Here is a 14,159-nt window from a genome sequence, read left to right on the forward strand (position 1 = left end):
TGGGTCGCTATCACACCCAGTTATCGTTTCCCCCATGAAGGGCTCCCTTATCACCCCAGCCCAGAGAGGTCTCCCCCACATCCCTCTCTCACAGGGAAGGGGGTGGGGGGGGGCTTCAAAGATTCCCTCTCACGCAAACTCCTGACTCTCTTGCTATATGTATGTGTGTGCGTGTGTGTTCAATTTGGCAAAACATTTTTTTTTTCCGGCGTAATTGGGCTCGGGGTACCTGTGTCCATGAGATAGCGCAGCCTCTTCTCCACGCGAGCCGCCCGGGCGTCGATGTGCCGCTGCTCGCTCTCTAGCGCCGACAGCTCGCCCACCACATACTGACTCGTGTCTTTGAACGCTTTCTGAGAGACCGAAAGACAGACAGGCAGAGAAAGTGAGAGAGGCTGAGTGAGAATGAGTGACAGAGGGTGTCGCTGAAACAAAAAAAAAGCTGAAACACAAGAATGCCCGTCTCCGATCATTTAAGTTGCTCACTCTTTTAGTTGTCTCATGCAGTGGTTCTTAAATTGGGATAGCAGGAACTTGAGGATCATTAAGACTTACGACATTGTGGTAGTTATCGCACTTTAAAGAACGGATATTGATCACAAATGGCCAGCAACACATGTACAGTGTCTTAATTATTGGCCCCCCTTGTTAAGATATGTCAAAATATTTAAAATAAATTCCATTTTTATTGCAGAAGCACACTCTCATTCTGCTTGCTTTTAAAATGGCACCACTTGAATCCAATGGAAGGCCACTCACTGGCAAAGTGTCAGACTTCTGCTCTGTGATTGGTTAGTCTGTCTTTAGGGTGGGTGTGGCTTAGCAACATTTTGTCAAGAAATTCTCCTTCCATACAATATACAGCTACACACATTGTGATGACTCCTTTACACCTTACTCAGCCTCCATTCCAGATGTGTTTGTGCTTGCTATTCCGCAGACAGTGACAAGAATGTTCATTCATATATTAAAAAAAAACAAACTAAATTTTACTGCTGATGCTCTTTTTTTCTGCTTAATGGGAAGAACTCATGCGAAAGTTAGTTTCCGCTCCCCCCTTCTTGTTCCACCCAGGCAAGCACTTTTCCCTCCCCGCTTCTGTGTGTCAATTCCCAGTAGCCCTCCTCCCTAGCGCAGCCTCCCTTTCCTCTCGCTCTATCGCCATATTTTTCTCCTTGGCAAATCAATTTTACACATGATCAGCCCACTCCTCTTGCCGCGCTAGGCCCGGCCGTAATTAAGAGCAGGGAAATTACCATATATATTATATTAATGCAAACATCATTCAGCAGGTAATTCTTGGCTGATCGGGATAATGGAAAGGTTCAACACCCATTAACCCTGGAGCCCAGGCGGCGGGGTGTGTTTGTGTGCGTGCGAGTGTGTGTGGTCGCGTGTGTGCGTGCGCACGTCTGTGCAGAGGATGTGGGGTCGCCGATAGGGGAGAGAGACGCTCAGTAAAAGACACGCATTGAAATTATAGCGCTCTGATGGACACACCACACACTCAAGTTAAAACAGAGGCCGAAAGGAGCGCGAGTGTGCGTGTGTGTAATGTGTATACAGTACACTCAAAGTCAAGGAAACCAACAAAATGTACAAACTACTATATTATTATAATTTCAGATCACATAATTGAGGGAACCCCTTCATGAAACATCACCGGACAGGTCCTGACTGTTGTTTGTGCCTATCTGCCAAAAGAGCAGCTCAGGGTACCCACCCTTTTGGAAAATGTCCATTAATATGTGCTGTCACTCACTCATATTAAAAAAAAAAATGTATGAACAAAAAGAATTAGATGTAGACTTACAATTGGAGAATGTGATACTCAATATTTAAAATAAGCATTTTGTTTTTTGATACAGATCTTATATTGGATGTCAGTAAGTATACCAAATGTTGGCCGTGTTTGTGGGGGTAAAAAAAAAAAAGGTCATTTTACAAAGACACAAACCTCTTCCTCAAACGGTCTGAAGATGTCAATCTCCGTCTGTGCCCAGTCGTCCTCTTCGGACTTCTTCGGGTCCTCGGGAGCAGACTTCTGCCTTCTCAACTCTGCAGTCAAAAAGAGGACATTCTTAAAATGTCCTGGTAATGACTTTTAATGGAGGAGATGGACGCACCTGGTCTGTTATCCACGTACTGACTGAAGGACTTGAGCTGCGTCTTCCTCACTGCAGAGTCCTTGTTGAAGACCACAGGGCTGCGAAGCCTCTCGGTGGCGCGCCGCAGTCTCTCTGCGCGCAACTGCTCTGCGTTATTCTGTACAAGACACAAAATGAAGACGAGACCATTCGATGACCACCAGTGTCGAGGCAAGTCACTCCGCGACCCAAGTGAGGAGAAAGCGGTACAGAAAATGGATGGATGGATGGATAGATAAGCCAACCATCCAACCACAAAACTAATGAACGAATCAACCAAAGATTGAATGAACCAACCAAGCCCAAAACACGATTCAACACAACCAACACCCGAAAAAACAAATCAACACAACTACCCTAAAAAAATAATCAATCAAACAAACCAACCAAGCATATGACTCAACTAGCCAAACAAAAACCATGCAACCAACCTTACTCCACAAACAACCAAGCACCCCGCCCCAAAAAAAAGAACTAGCATGCAACAAACCAATCTGTCCCAATCGTACAACTGTGAGCAAAAAGTACACCCTCCAAAAACGCACGTTTGTGTACATGTAAACACATGTGCGCAAATACACCTGCTGCCAGAGCACTGCGCAGCGTCTGCTAGAACGTGATACCTTAGCAACACGGCTGCTTTTGTTTGTTTGCGTCCACGTTGACAAACGCGCACTGACAAACACACACACCCTCCACACACTCGGGGGAGACGCAAAAAGGAGGCAATTAACTTGACTTTCAACAAAACCCCAAGCCAGAAAATATATTCAAATTATGCAAAAAAGGGTGGAAAGGCTATTGTTTTCAAAGTGAACACATGTTAAAAAGCTGCACGCTCGCTTCTCCCGTTATCAAACCCTTGGAAAAAAAAAAAAGGAAAAATGCTTTATTAGCGTGTTTTCAAATGAGCCAAGCCGAGTGGAAAAAGAAAGCGACTGCGAACGCTAATAGGACGGCCAAAAGTGTAATAAAATCGACAATTAGGGGCAAACATGTTCCGCAGCTTGAGAGAGCGGCTGATAGTCAAACGGCGTGCGCAAAAGCAGGAATCGTTAACTTTGCTTCTGACTGTTGGCTCACAATGCCAGCAATTAAGTCTCTTCTTGTTCTGTTTGCTCGGATAAGCGACGAAGAAAAGCTCACGACCAGTCACGCCCAGGCAAATTTAGTGATGAGTTACAATGTAGACATGCCAATTTAACATTTTGTAAAAACTTAAACCTTACAATGAAGTACCTCTGTTTTTTTTAACATCAAATTATTAGCATATTGGAAAAGCCTATGATGATATTTAGTCGAAGCTTGAAAAAAGTCACTCCTGAAAAAGACAAAACATGAATATTGGTGATATATTCATGATGGTGAAATATGGTTTTATTGCATTCGACTAATGTCCATACTTTATGTAAATCTTTTTTGCAGTGTAAGAAGAAAAAAGATTTTAAAAAATACATTTGAAAATTACACGTTAGCATCAATGCAATACTGCTGGAATAAATATACATACAAAAAATATTAATTACTACACATATTTAAAATAACTAAAAATAAATACAGCTACAATAAAAAGAACAAAACAGTGAAAGAAAATGGAAAAAAGGCTGTTGTATTAATAATTGTTGGTAAAACAAAATTAACTATGTAATATATGTTTTTAAAATTTTGGAGAAAAAAAAACGGTGGCACAGTGCTTGCCAGGTTAGCATGCCGGTAATTCTTTAAATGCGATTTAATTATATAATTACTGTATGGCTTTATAAATTACATTACCGTAGAGTGCCATTTCTCTAAATCAAAACATGTTACATTTTTGCTTACGTTTTGTTGTTTTGAGGGTCTGAAACGGATTAACCTTATTTCCATTCATTTCAATGGGGAAAGATGATTTGACATAGGGGGTCACGCAACAAATTTAACATATGTTAAGGCATCGCTGTGAAGAGGAAATTAATTGCTAGATGCAAACCTACAATTTAATGTTTTCCTGCTAGGATCTTCAATCAAACTGCTACAAAAGTTTGTGGACATTACACACGCAATTTTGTAGCACAAGTGTGACGCTTCAACTCCACGGTTCAAGTAGGGACATGCACGCACACACGCCGTGTCACTCCAGTGGCCGTAAAGGACTAAGCCCTTTTTTGGCTTTGAACACAAGAGGGTGTTTATGTGAATCAATGATCAAAGTGTCGCCATAAGCGCAAGCTGACACACATACAGACACACACACACACTCATCTTATTCCACTTGACATTCCCATCAATCAATTAAAGTGATGTTAAGACTACGTGCGACTCAATACTCACATCAGAAGATACACACACTTAGACTACAGAAGGTCACAGTCAATAGCAACCTCCGCTACTAATGTTACAGCGCAGGTGAGCATCCACACACAGGACGCACACGTGCGTGGACACACAAACTGTCACACACTGTCAGCAGAGTGAAAGCTAGGATCAATGGATCTGATCGATGGCACTTTTGAAGAAGTTTACAGGTGCGCGTATTCCCATTTTTGCCTATAGTGTTCCCTACCTTGTTTAATTGTATCCCATAGCATGCCCTATTATCTCAAAACTCAAATTCTATCCAAATGTACCGACCAATATCCCATAGGGTCCCCTTTTATGTTGATTACTGTCACACAGTGTGCCATTTTGACCATTAACGTCACAGTGTTGATTCATAATGTCCATTATTATGGCCTATTTTGTCAAACAGTGTCCCACAATGTGTCCTACTGTGTCCCATTTTTACACTTAAACAGGGTCCCCAATGGTGTCTCACCGTGTCCTATTTTGTTGTCCAGTGTTCGCCATTATATCAAATGGTGTCCCATAGTAGCCCCCAGTCACATGTCCCATAGTGTCACCTAATACGTCTATTAATGTCCCCCTATTTTGTCTAATAGTGTTGCTATTTTGTCTCAATGTCCTAGTTTGCATCATAGAGTCCCATTAAGTTCCATGTTCAACAGGGTTCTATTTTGTCCCCTTTTATGTCCAATAATGTCTCCATTATGTTAACTACTGTCCCCGACTGTGTCTCATCTCACTCTGTCCTATTTGCTCCCATAGTGTCATATCGTGATGTTACATGTCCCGTAGTGTCCCGCAGTTACGTACCTCGAGTCCGTACGCAGGGCTGATCGGGGAGGTGGAGGAGGAAGAGGTGGCGGTGGGTGTAGGAGAGGAAGAAGAGGAAGACGGGGATGTAGGGCCGGTGGCGGTGGCGGCGCTCGGTCTGACCTCGCTCAGCTTTTTCAATTTCAGGTCGATGTGCTTGCCGTTTCCCTCTGAAACATATGCAAGGAAAATACAAAACTTGAAATGAAATGCCAATAAACTGTTTCTTCACATTCACAGAAGCCATTTTTTCACCAAAAGTGAGTTACTGGTACTCCAGACAAGATTCCAAACGTTATGGAGTGTGTTAGATTTAACAGTTGTTTTGACTACCACTATTGCATTCAACTGCAAGTCACTAAACAGCAGTCATTAAACAGCATCAAAACGCTCATGCAAATAAATAAATAAATTCCAAATATTGGCCCACTTTAATTGTCGGTGGCTCGATAACCCTGGAATAACATTTACACAAAAGGTTCTGCCTCCCCAATTGCAGTTGAGTAAAGTCACTTGCCCAGACACCATTTTCATTGATTGTTGCTGTGCATGTGATTTTTTTTTTTTTCCTCAGCTGCATCACCTTCAGGATGCCACTTGCAGGGTAGGAGTGGCAAGCACAGCAGTCCTGCCAGGTTGCAGCGCTGTGTGGAGGAACATGAAAGAGGAGCAGGGAGAGCTTTTCGTGTGCCATGCGCGAAGTGATGCATTTGTGACACCAGACTACATTTCACCTTGTTGACATTCTCAAGCTGTTTTAATAAATATTGAATAATTTGAAAAATGAATAATTTATATAAATACTTTATGTATTACTTTCTGCTGACTTGATCTTTTTAATCTTTGAAAAGTGTCCTGAATTCCAAGATGCCAAATTACTTTAAGATTTTTTAAGATAGTATTTTAAAAGTATTCTTACACTATTTTTCCTATTCTCCTGGTAGTTCTTATTATTGTATTATTTTCTTCGGGGGTTTTTGGTATGTTTTCTTCAGAACAGTATTTTTCTCATTCCTGCAAGCATGCAAGTTAAAAGTCAAGGTTTTTTTTTCAACGTATCATTTGTAGCCAATTATGTTGTTGTTTTTCCCTTCGCTCAGCCAGATCATCACATTAATTTCCAACTTTTTAATTATTAAGTTCTTTCATGAATACGAAGGCGACTAAAGTGTCTGACATCAATGAGGAAGCGGCGCAACACAACAACAAAGGAGCGAAGATAATGCTCTTTAAAGACTGTGTATGGTTTTTATGTCCTTTTTGGAGCCTCCTCGCACAAATCACACAACAGGTAAAGACCAAAACATAAAAGAGGCAGCAGATTTTGTTTTGGTTTTCTTTCTTTCTTTCTTTTTTTATCTGGTTAGCGCTTTTCCTCAATAAAATTAAATATGTGAAAGAAAAGTTAATATGTGAGTCAGAAAAAGAAGCATCAGACAGCCGAACGTGGAGCACAACAACAGCCAGCGACTTTACCCGAGGATATTAGCTCAGAGCTGGGGTTAGTAAGCTCCAGAGGGCCCTGGCTGCAGCTGGATAGAGCTGGGAGAGGCGCCTCCAGTGGGTTGGCTGCCAGGGCAGACGTAGAGGCTGCGCTGTCAACAGAGTCACCCTCCACACCGATGTCCTCACCCTTTTTGCTATCAAGGCCATCATCGCCATGGCAACCCTCTACTCCATCATCCAACATGTCTGTGAGTTGTTAGTAAGGCGGGACATGATAAGAAGAAGAAAAAAAAAGGTTAAATAGGAAAGAAAGGAAGTTTGTTAGTTTTAGAAAATTCAGCCCCTGAAGCCAGCTTCCGTTAGCAACGTGAAATTTGGTAGGAATGTTTCTCATGAGCAGGTCCACAAAAAAGTCTTAAGATGCCAAGCCTGAAAAGACAAAATCTGCTGGTTTGGTTTGTACTCTTTCTTCACAGACAAACGTCTACTTGAATATTTAGAAAATTCAGCCCCTGAAACCAGATTCCTGTCACGAATTGACGTTTGGTAGGCGTGTCTGTCATACGGAGAGCCATCAAAGTCACATGAGGCCATGGCCAAAAAGGCACTTAGGTCAGCCCATTTCAGGTGGGGGGGGGGGGGGGGGGGTGTCCTTCAGAGATAAACCTTAACTAGAATAATTTTAAAACTGAGCTCCTCAAAGCAAATTTAGAAAGATGAAATTTGGTCTACATAACTTTCATTAGTAGTCACAAAAAAATTCTCAAGGACCCATGCCTGAGAAGACACAGGAAGTTTGACATGTTGATCGGAAGTGGCCATTGTAGAATAATTAAAGCCATTTCCAGGAATAATTGACACACCGTTTTTACCCCCCACCTAATATTTAGAAAATTAAGTCCCGAAATATGGGTTGCCCTATAAACTTGAAATTTGGTAGGCATGTCTATCACTAGTAAACCGACAAAGAAGTCTTAAGACACGGGGGTCTTCCACTTGTGTTTGGAGCCACCATTTTAGGCTCATTTCATCCCATTTCCAGGGATCCCATAAAGAAAATTATTCCTACGCAACTTAAATCGCTATCGCTGAAGAATAAAAATCACGAGTTTTCAGCATTGGATATGGGTGGAGCATGACAACAACGTTTGATGACTCACCATAAAAACAAACAATAACAGCATTTTCCACTTGTTTTTTCTTTTCTACTCATCTTAATTTGCTAGCTGCGACGCACAGCGTGCTTGCAAGTGGCTGGGGCTTAATTAAAGGCGCTAGAGTTGGAAAGTTTCTTTGCAGGCAGAAACACAGAGGGTGGAGGGGGCTAGGCTGAGTTGCATTCAAGGAGAATGACAGAGTGAGAGAGAGAGAAAGAGAGAGAGAGAGAGGCTAGGATTAAACCGTTCTGCTCGGCAGGCCTTGTGTAACGCCACCCACAGCACTTCTCCTCTTCCTCATCCTCCCTCTGGCTCCATTTTTAATGAGATCAACAATTAGTGCGATTCGGTGACGCTGAAGGTGCAACTAATTCAATCTCAATCATGGACGTACTTTGCCTTGCTCCTGATTTGAGTCACCTTTTTTATGTTTAGTCCTCCTAAAGACGAGCGCATATACACATTGGTCCAGAAGTTCCAAATGTTTTGCTCAAGGACACTTTGTCAGTGGACAGTCGCAGCTGCGATTCAAACCTTTCGACCCTTCGGTTACTGGATGGCCTCGTTCTGCCAAATGAGCAATTTGCTGGTACCATACCAAATATAAAAAAAGGTAATGAGGAGGGGCGGCCCGGTGGTCCAGTGGTTAGCGCGTCGACCTCACAGTGCAGAGGTCGTGGGTTCGATCCTGCCGGCTCTGGCCTTCCTGTGCGGAGTTTGCATGTCATGCCTGCGTGGGTTTTCTCCGGGTACTCCGGTTTCCTCCCACATTCCAAAAACATGCATGGCAGGCTGGTTCAACACTCTAATTTGTCCCTAGGTTTGATTGTGAGCACGGAGCACGTCATTCTGTGTGTCCTGCGATTGGCTGGCAATCGGTTCAGGGTGTCCCCCTCCTACTGCCTGAAGACAGCTGGGATGGGCTCCAGCACGCCCCGCGACTCAAAATTAATAACCCGCCTCTGTTATATTTAACGGTAAATATTTCTACATACCCCCTGAAATGTGCGTGCATACCCCTGGTTGGCAAACAGTGGTGTAAAACTTCAAAATACTTCTTAACCTGTGAAAACAGTGGCCATTGTCCTTGATCCTAATGACACTTTTGATGAAACACCCATCTTGTCCATCATCTTGCATAATAAACATGCCCGAACAACGGAGGGTTTATCGTTAACATATCAGACGCAAACAACGACGGCAAAGGCTTTGATAACGCTAATTTTCATAATACCCCATCATTTGTAGGAAAATGGAAAAGCAGCAGGGAGTGTCAATGGCAGAGCTTCACAAATCCGATAGGTCGGCTATTAGACAGCTTGGCTATTGGGAGGCTAAAATGGCGTCGCGGTGTGTTGTGTTGATTAACAATTACCGGGTGATCCAGACCCATGGTCAGCGCAAAATGACATTTTGTTGTTTTTCTTTGAGGATTAGCAGAACCCCTTGAGAGAGCATAATAGCAATGTGTGCTTACAGTGTTAGCATAGCAAGTAGCGTGCTTGTGTGTGCGCTTGCATGTCCTAACCTCCAGCCAGGCCAGGAGGCTTGCCGCCCTTCAAAGTGCCGCCGATTGACATGTCCAGGTTCATGTCTGACATCTTGACTCCTGATCGAGCCTCTGCGATCAGCTGCCTGGCTCGCTCACGCAGCTGACGCCGCCGCTCGGCATCCCGCTCCTGCACAAAAACATTTGCAAAGCATTTTCATCAAATTATGTCAGACATTCATTGTTCATTGTCACTGCTTTCCGAATTGGTTGATTAAAATCGATCTGGGAAATGTCATCAAAATTTTACAATTTGAAAAAAAATGCTGTTAATTTCAATATTATTTTGCGACTCGCGAGTCTTCCGTAACAACTCTTTTATTTCAGCTTCTCGAAACTTGAGCTCGATAAATCGTTTCAGCAGGTTCACGTTTTTAAGTTTTAAGAAAGCCATTAAGTATTTTATTAAGTATCCCAAAGGCAACAATTTTGACAAATCATTCCAAATTGATCTCAATGGGATGGATAAAATGGACAACATTTAACATGTCTTACTGGGAGTCCTACTCAAAATGAACACTTGTAGCCTACACAAACACGCACAATAAATACATATACAGTATTGAGCCATCGTCATCGGCCTCGTGTCAGGAATGCTATCTTCGGCGGCGGTTCAATCTGATTTAACTGATAACAAACGCACACGCACACACGTGCACACACGCATGCACGCTGTGAGAGCAAACACTTAAATGGCAGGTAAATAATGACCATCCCGACAAGCACACACCAGCGCCCACATCATGGTGTCTGTTTTTAAAAGGCGACAATGTGGTGCAAAGGTAAACACAGCACATTTACCACAATACATTTGACGCATTTTCCGCACACACTGTAGGCGCCGTTCCTGCCTGAAGTTACTTAACTCTCTATAAGTAACTTCTCCCTGCTTGTGGTTTCCTATTAATCAGGCTTCTCCATATTGAAGCAAGGCCCCCCCCCCCTTATTTTTTTTTTAAGGTGCCCGCCTATTCAAGCGAGGCTTCCATTAATCCATTAACAAAACAAGCAGCACCCCGCTAATGAGCTACATCTCTCCATTTCTATGTCAATTGTTTGTTTGTAGCCATTGTCGGTGCCGGGGACAATGGTGCTGCATTGTCAAGGCAGGCAACTTTAATGCACTCTGTGAGAGAGTGTGTGTGTGTGTGTGTGTGTGTGTGTGTGTGTGTGCCCAAGGGGATCCCCGAAGGGAGATGGGAACAGACCTTTAAAGAGATAATGATACACACACATTAGGGAAATAGGGGGAAAGAAAGACTAAAGAATTAAAAGTGAGAGAAGATAATCATGGGTGTAAAAAAAAAAAAAAGTTGACAGTGTGGAGGAGGGCGGCTGCCAGGATAATAAATTACAAGAAACAAATAATGCTAAATAAAATAAAAGACATACATTTAATAACCAAATACAGTACTGAATGTAAACAAAAAACATTTTGCGACAAACATGAAAGGCTCCACTGACTTTAAAATATTAAGTGTGAATATTTATTTCCATATATTTTTCATTAAAAAAATATACTGCATTGTTAGAGCCCTTCGAAGTGTTTTTCTTGACACAAAATACAAATCGACAAAAATCCTGTCTAAAACTGCTAATGCGACTGCAATATGTTGAATATTTTTTTTGCCAGCCTAAACTCTACAAAAGCATGTGGACTTGAGGTTGACTGCCAGAAGACAGCTGGGATAGGCTCCAAAAGGCCTGCGACCCGAGGGATGGATGGACTTGATGTTAACAAAGGTTTTCGAAGTCTTCGACAATAAGTGACATATGCACAGTAAACATTAGTGCAAGGTGCCTATATTATGTGTTTCTTAGTCTTAGGAAGACTACAAGCCAAGCAGCAATAACTGACAAAAGCATTCTGAAAATCATAGCAGTGCGGCATTCCACAAGGCTCAATATTAGGTCCTCTATTTCATAAGCAAGTGTTCCCTTCTGTTTAATTGAATAAGGCAATTTCATAGTTGCACGTGTTACATTATTGTCCGTTTTGTTCCTTCCATTGAAGACAAAGTAGTCTGAACCTTTATTTAGTATGCAAAAAGCTTCTCGAAGCAGAGACAAAAGCCAAGCAACAGCGGTATGATTGGTTCATGAATAAACATGACTCGGCTTTTCTATTTCTCATTTTTGCATTCCCTTGCAAAAATGACTTTCCCTCTTTTGCTTGTTGTAATTATCTTGCATTTGACTATGTTTTTCATGCGGCTTTTATGAGTGTAATATGATCAACGGCAATGTCACGGGCGGCGGGCCTCCTGGCAATGAAATGATTGCAGATACGGACACAACCAGCAGGTTTAAGGGTAGCAATGAGCAATAGCGCGTGTGCCCCAAACACAATAGGGAAAAACACCATGTTCTATTTTTTGGTGTGCAATTCCGGGGGGGACACAAGATGGGGAAATTGACTGTGTCTGTCCAGGGGCAAGGATTAACTCTATGGAAAAAATGCATGTGACCAGTGCCACCCGAACGCAGTCAGCTATAAAGACACTGATTAGAAAATAAGAGAACACGTATCGGGACACTATATTGTAAAGGACAACATGTTATCTCGGGTGAGACGTCTGCAGAAAACAGTGATTCAATGACGACAATGTCGCTTTTAACACGTGTTTGGCATAAAAACACATAGAGTATCTAAAGGTAGGAGCACACTCACTCCAATGTCAGTTAGAGCAATGTCGGTAGAAGTGGAGGTTAAACACCGATAGTGTGAGCAATGAAAACCAAAAAGCAGCCATGAATGACAGCTTTTTCCTGAATTCCCAATATTATCATCAAAGTTTGATGCCATGTTCCACCCATATTAAAAGACAAGCAAAAATCGTCTACAACTTATGTTACAATTTTTGTCTGGGATACCTGCTTCCGATTCGGCCTCATTTGGGCAAATTCCCGAGTAAAAGCTTGAGCCTTAGAATTCATACCAAAACGACTGCTTCAATCCAAAATACACAAGAACTTTCGTATCAAATCATCAGCCTCTAAGACGCTAAATAGGGACAATAATCATGTTCTAAACGGGTGTGTTAATTAGTGTGACAGTGTTTGCCGGTAAACCATCTCAGGAAAAACAACGTCAAGATTAGTGAAATTTAGCCAACTATTCACTTACTAAGTTGTGATTGACTACGCATTGTTCTGCAGAACAGAAAATAGATCTCACACAATGGAGAGCCAATCAAGTAGAGATCTAACACCACCTTGTGGACAGTATCCATGCATCCATCCATTTTCCGATCTGCTTATCCTCAGAAGGTTCGCGGGGGGTGCAGGAGCCTATCCCAATCGCAGGGCACACAGAGATGAACAACCATCCGTACGGACACTCACACCGAGGGACAATTTTGTTCAATCAGCCTGCCAGGGATGTTTTTTGGAATATGGGAGGAAACCGGAGTACCCGGAGAAAACCCATGCAGGCTGGGGGAAAACATGCAAACTCCACACAGGAAGGCCGGAGCTGGAATTGAACCCGGTACCTCTGCACTGTGAGGTCGAAGCGCTAACCACTGGACTACCGCCTCTTGTGGACAGTAGACGGTTGAAATTAGCTTGCTCAGACTATTGTTTAATAGCGATGGGAAAAAGTAAACAATGCCATTTTATTTGCCGTTTAGACACTGAAATACAACTTGGACATGCAAACCTCCCGCACAAAGCTAACCGGGCTCCAACTGATATGATCAAGAAGAAAAAAAGCTGAACAAAAACGGAAAAAAAGGATGAGAAAACCCGGTAGTCGGCGGGAAGCGCTAACAAAAGAAAAGAAACACAGGGAGAAAGGAGACGTTTTGTAAATGGCAACAGCGAGAACAATCCCGTCTGTCGTTGACCGCTGGGCAGCTCCAGGGGGAAGAGGGGCTCAACGCTTGAGTGCGAGACTAAGAAAGAGGGCTCCTCGGTGGGCTTGGCGTCTGGACGACGGCTCCTCTCTGCTCTGGAGGTTTTCTCTCTTTCCATTTTTTTTTTTTTGAACAGCAGAACGTTTGTCGCCTTGGTTGCTCTTTTTCTGTGCGCGGAGGGCATGCACTGCTGGCTACGTACAGAGAGCTGGCGTGGGCACGCGGCGATGCCACACATCCACACACAATCACTAACTGGAAAAGGGGGTTGCCAACCTCCCAGATAGCCAGCCAGTCTGGCAGCCAGTCATGCAGGTCCAGACATTTGTCATGACAGGCTAATTCACGGTCGAGAGGTGCTTTAGGTCTCTATCTCGCCCAACCACATGCACCACGCACGCACGCACGCACACACACACACGCACACACACAAGCTGACGTTACACACCGTTTACAACAACATAATGATGAGCAAATCATGAGATGCCGGGTTCTCTTGATTCATCGGTTGGTTCATTTTTCATTGACTTTCAAAGTCAGCATTTTCCCGACTTTTTTTTTTTCCTCAACTCAACTGTATTTATGGAGCACTTTAAAACAACCGCTGCTCTATACAAAGTCCTGTACATGGAGCAAAGATCAAATACACAATGATAAACAAAAAAACCCCAAAACAATAAATTAATAATGAGGACAGCAGAAAGCACAAGGACACTAAAATTAAGCTCAAGTCTGAGCCATGCTGAGACAAAAGCCAAAGAATACAAAAGAGTTTTGAGATGGGTTGTGCGTGATAATGTTCTGTATAAATGACACAGAAAAGGAACAGAGCCAATGACGCAGTATTTTTCCGACCTTTGGGTATAGTAAC

The 14,159-nt window shown here is 42.8% G+C and overlaps 1 protein-coding gene across 4 annotated transcripts in view; it reads right to left on the bottom strand.

Moving 5' to 3' along the window:
* The window catches only part of ehbp1 (EH domain binding protein 1), a 105,383-nt gene that overhangs the window by 25,151 nt on the left and 66,073 nt on the right, over positions 1-14,159 (bottom strand). For 2 of the 4 annotated variants that reach the window (XM_086121883.1, XM_086121884.1), the window contains 6 exons: positions 9,411-9,561; positions 6,756-6,971; positions 5,280-5,449; positions 2,127-2,265; positions 1,958-2,058; positions 230-353 (listed from right to left, as the gene is read on the bottom strand). In XM_086121883.1, the coding sequence (XP_085978009.1) occupies positions 230-353; positions 1,958-2,058; positions 2,127-2,265; positions 5,280-5,449; positions 6,756-6,971; positions 9,411-9,561 (901 nt within the window). The remainder of the gene's footprint in view (positions 1-229; positions 354-1,957; positions 2,059-2,126; positions 2,266-5,279; positions 5,450-6,755; positions 6,972-9,410; positions 9,562-14,159) is intronic. The other 2 variants (XM_086121885.1, XM_086121887.1) reach the window with 1 other exon arrangement.

This window comes from Hippocampus guttulatus, chromosome 10, assembly GCF_054856545.1.
Source record: "Hippocampus guttulatus isolate MCC_2025c chromosome 10, RoL_Hgut_1.0, whole genome shotgun sequence".
NCBI lineage: Eukaryota > Metazoa > Chordata > Actinopteri > Syngnathiformes > Syngnathidae > Hippocampus > Hippocampus guttulatus.